This window comes from Hordeum vulgare, chromosome 7H (assembly GCF_904849725.1).
Source record: "Hordeum vulgare subsp. vulgare chromosome 7H, MorexV3_pseudomolecules_assembly, whole genome shotgun sequence".
Lineage (NCBI taxonomy): Eukaryota > Viridiplantae > Streptophyta > Magnoliopsida > Poales > Poaceae > Hordeum > Hordeum vulgare.
The window spans coordinates 50,029,474-50,033,069 of record NC_058524.1 but is presented as its reverse complement, the minus strand read 5'-3'; the positions used below and the strand labels follow the sequence as shown (position 1 = coordinate 50,033,069).

The window sequence follows — 3,596 nt, the reverse complement described above, 5'->3', positions numbered from 1 at the left end:
GCCTATTGAAGCATCCACGCGTTTTCTGAGCAGCTACATCGACACTCTCTTGTGCATCAAACAACATCCTTCTGCGGACATAGCCAAAGGGAACATGGCCGTTTCCTATCTGAGTAAACCATTACCAGACCGGGATGGGAAGAAGCAAGCGGCAGGTCCGGACATGCGCTGGAGTAAGCCACCACGAGGATGGACTAAACTAAACATAGATGGGGCCTTCAGTGCTAACCAGCGCACTGGCGGTGCGGGCATGATCCTTCGGAGCGATGACGGCCAGATCATTTATTCTTCATGCCGATATCTCCGTTCATGCTCTTCCGTGCTTGAGACAGAACTTGCAGCCTGCATGGAAGGGATCATCATTGCGCGCGAGCATGGAATTCGCTGCCAATGATTATAGAGACGGATTGTTTGGTAGCTGCACTTGTCCAACATGAGACCAACAGGTCACCTTGCGCGGCCCTGGTTATGGAGATCAAGAGAACCCTGGAGGAGATTGGAGAACATGCGATATCGCATGTGGTTAGGAGCAGGAATAAAGCCGCAGATGCTTTTGCCCGTATGGGTCATGTAGATCAGCGAACGGCAGTCTGGCTTCGCGATACGCCGATAGAAATCGATACTATTTGTAATGAGGACTATATTGATCCGAGTTAATTGATGAAAGTTTTTCATTCGCAAAAAAAAAAAAAAAAAAAAAAAAACTGAAACGTCTGGTGAACCGATACAACCCGTATAGGATGGCTAAATACGTCCGAACTGCACAATCGGGATGGTTTCGGTGGTTTGAGGGTCTCGAAAGATACCCTAAGGTACTTCCTCGGCTTCTTCTCCAAGATAGACATTTTTCTCGAATACGCCAAGATAGACATTCTGAATGTTGTGTACACGTTTTTCAGATATTAATGAAAAACTGCAGCTTAGTAGTGAAGCAACCGATCTGGTAAAACGTTGAAGCATGGCCATGGATAGTCCACGTATGTCCACCACACAAACTCATATACACACAGCTAGCTCCTCTTCAACACGAACACATATAGCACAACTAGATTACTAGAGTTCAGACCTTAGATCACACGCACACACAAGTAGCAGGGTACCACAAGATGGCAGGAGGCGAAGAAGAAGAGGTGAAGCTGCTGGGCACGTGGGCGAGCCCATTCGTCCTGCGAGCGCAGCTTGCGCTCAGCTTCAAGGGTGTGAGCTTCGAGAACGTCGACGAGGACCTCGGCAGCAAGAGCGACCTCCTCCTGCGCTCCAACCCCGTGCACAAGGCGGTGCCGGTGCTCATCCACAACGGCAGGCCCGTCTGCGAGTCGCTGGTCATCGTACAGTACGTCGACGAGGCCTTCGGCGGGATGGCCCTCCTCCCCGCAGATCCCCACGGACGCGCCGTCGCCCGTTTCTGGGCAGCTTTCATCGAAGACAAGGTGCGCTGTTGTGTTATAGTTACTTTATGAGACTTTATGGAATATGGATGATGAAATTCAATCAGGTCGGAGTCTCGGAGATGTTAACTATACATATATGTTGGCGTACTTGCAGCTGGTGGCGCCATGGCAAAAGATGTTTAAGGCTAAGACCGGCGAGGAGAAGGCCGAGTGGATGGAGCAGACCCTGGCTGCGGTAGACGTGTTGGAGGGAGGCCTGAAGGAATGCTCCAAGGGCGGGAGCTTCTTCTTCGGCGGCGACAACGTAGGGTACGTCGACGTCGTGCTGGGCGGGGCCGTGCCATGGGTCCACGCGACGGAGGCGCTCACCGGCGTGAGGCTCTTCGACGGCGGCAGGGTCCCGCTCTTGGCGGTGTGGTTGGAGCGCTTCGGCGCGCTGGACAAGGCCCAGGCGGTCATGCTGGATGCCCAGAGGCTGGTCCAGCACGCCAAGATGAAGCAGGCGGAGGCCACGGCCGCAGCTGCGGCTGGAGATGGCTAAAATAATTGACGCAAAAAGAATTGGGTTGCGATATCCGAATGAAGAACCACGGTGTTTGTTCAAAAATAAATAATTGGATGATAGTCCGTTGCAGAATAAATAATACAGTGTATTTGTACTGTGATTCATTCTTTATGTTGGTAATTTCTTCAGTCTTGACTCTATTCTATTGCAGTCAATATAGGATTATTTGTACTCAATTTTTTTAAATGACGGGATTTCTCCATTCATTAATAAAAAAAATTGCTCGTTTAGTTAAGAAAAATCAGTCGGAAACCAAAGTGTCTATTTAATTATGAAAAACCAAACAAAAACCATCAAAACCACTGAGCGGCACACGCAAGATACCCCAACATAACACTCCAAAGAGGGCCTCGCCAAAACAACAGGCATGTGTCATCATCATCGTTAAACTGTGTGGAAACAACTCCGACTCTGTCATAGGTGATCGTTCACACTGCCATCGCATTGCCACACGGAAGCAAATCTGCAATCTTCCAAGAGCTGAATTGTGCTTCTCCGAAAATATGTGCTATCATGAGAAGCACACATTTGCTTCTTGTGCTTTTCAGGAAGCACAGGTTTGCTTCAGTGAGTGCCTTAGTAAGAAGCACCTATTTGCTTCTCCTGAAAGGCTTCCGTCAGAGGCACACGGAAAAGAAAAAAAATGTACTTTCAAGACAAGCTAAAATTTGCTTTCGCGAGAAGTAAAGTTTTACAAAAATATGCTTCTTAAATATAGGAAAAGTAAAAGAGTGTAGCCGTGTTTCCGGGCTTCATTTTTTCTTCTGTTCTTTTTGCTGCCGCTTTTTTTGTTTTAATTTCTTACTGGATTTTTCGCTTTTCATTTTGATTTATAGTTTTCTGTTTTTCTGTGAAAAATAGTTCATCCAAACTTATTAACATAGGACCTAAATTCAAGGATCTCAACGCGAGATATACAATGACAAAACTGGTTCAAAATTTTGACGCACGGTACAAGATATAAAATATTGTAAATAAATAAATCTATGAAAAAAAGAAACACATCAGGTTGCCACAAATGGCACCATGCATTGTGCCATTTGTCAGGGCCTGAGAAAATGGGGTGACCTTTACCCTTGACTAGTGACTTTGGTATACAACACAGAACGGGGATCGCTGCATATGCTTCTTATAAACAGGCTGGCCCACATAGCGGGGGATGTATTTATGGTGTGAGAAACATTCCTGAAGCCGACATGGAGTTTCTCAGCCCGAGCTCAAATGAGCTTGGATGAACAGTAAAATCGAAATAATTTAAAAAAAGTTCAAACAATTCTATTTTTTTTTGTGATATATGTTGACAGAAGTTCAAATATCTTGCGAAATTTCATCAGAAAATCACATTTTTGTGAGGCGTGGAAAAAAACAAAATCGATACTCTGAAAATGCTACTTTCAAAAGCAGTTTGGAGTATTGATTTTATTTTTTTGCCACGGCTTCCACAAATGTGATTTCGTAATGTAATTTTGCAAGCAGTTAGAACTTTTGTCAATGTTTGTCACCAAAAAAATTCAGATTTTTTTGAATCTGTTTTGAATTTTTTTTTATTTGACTGTTCACCCCGAGCTCATTTGAGGTCGGACTGAGAAATACACTTTCCTCCTGAAGCATCATTTCTTTGTTACTTTTCCCTTTTCAGT

General features: G+C 45.2%; 1 protein-coding gene across 1 annotated transcript; it reads left to right on the top strand.

Moving 5' to 3' along the window:
• The first annotated feature begins 1,021 nt into the window (after positions 1-1,021).
• On the top strand, positions 1,022-2,032 carry LOC123411854 (probable glutathione S-transferase GSTU6). The gene is made up of 2 exons (XM_045104814.1): positions 1,022-1,430; positions 1,546-2,032. Exons 1-2 carry the CDS (start codon positions 1,107-1,109, stop codon positions 1,930-1,932), a joined length of 711 nt encoding a protein of 236 aa, XP_044960749.1. The 5' UTR covers positions 1,022-1,106; the 3' UTR covers positions 1,933-2,032.
• The last annotated feature ends 1,564 nt before the right edge of the window (positions 2,033-3,596 follow it).

Excerpts from the sequence above, each read along its gene's own strand:
- LOC123411854 (XM_045104814.1), top strand. The coding sequence starts at position 1,107 with ATGGCAGGAGGCGAAGAAGAAGAGGTGAAGCTGCTGGGCACGTGGGCG. Across the intron at positions 1,431-1,545 it reads CAGCTTTCATCGAAGACAAG|CTGGTGGCGCCATGGCAAAA; the intron begins GTGCGCTGTTGT and ends GCGTACTTGCAG.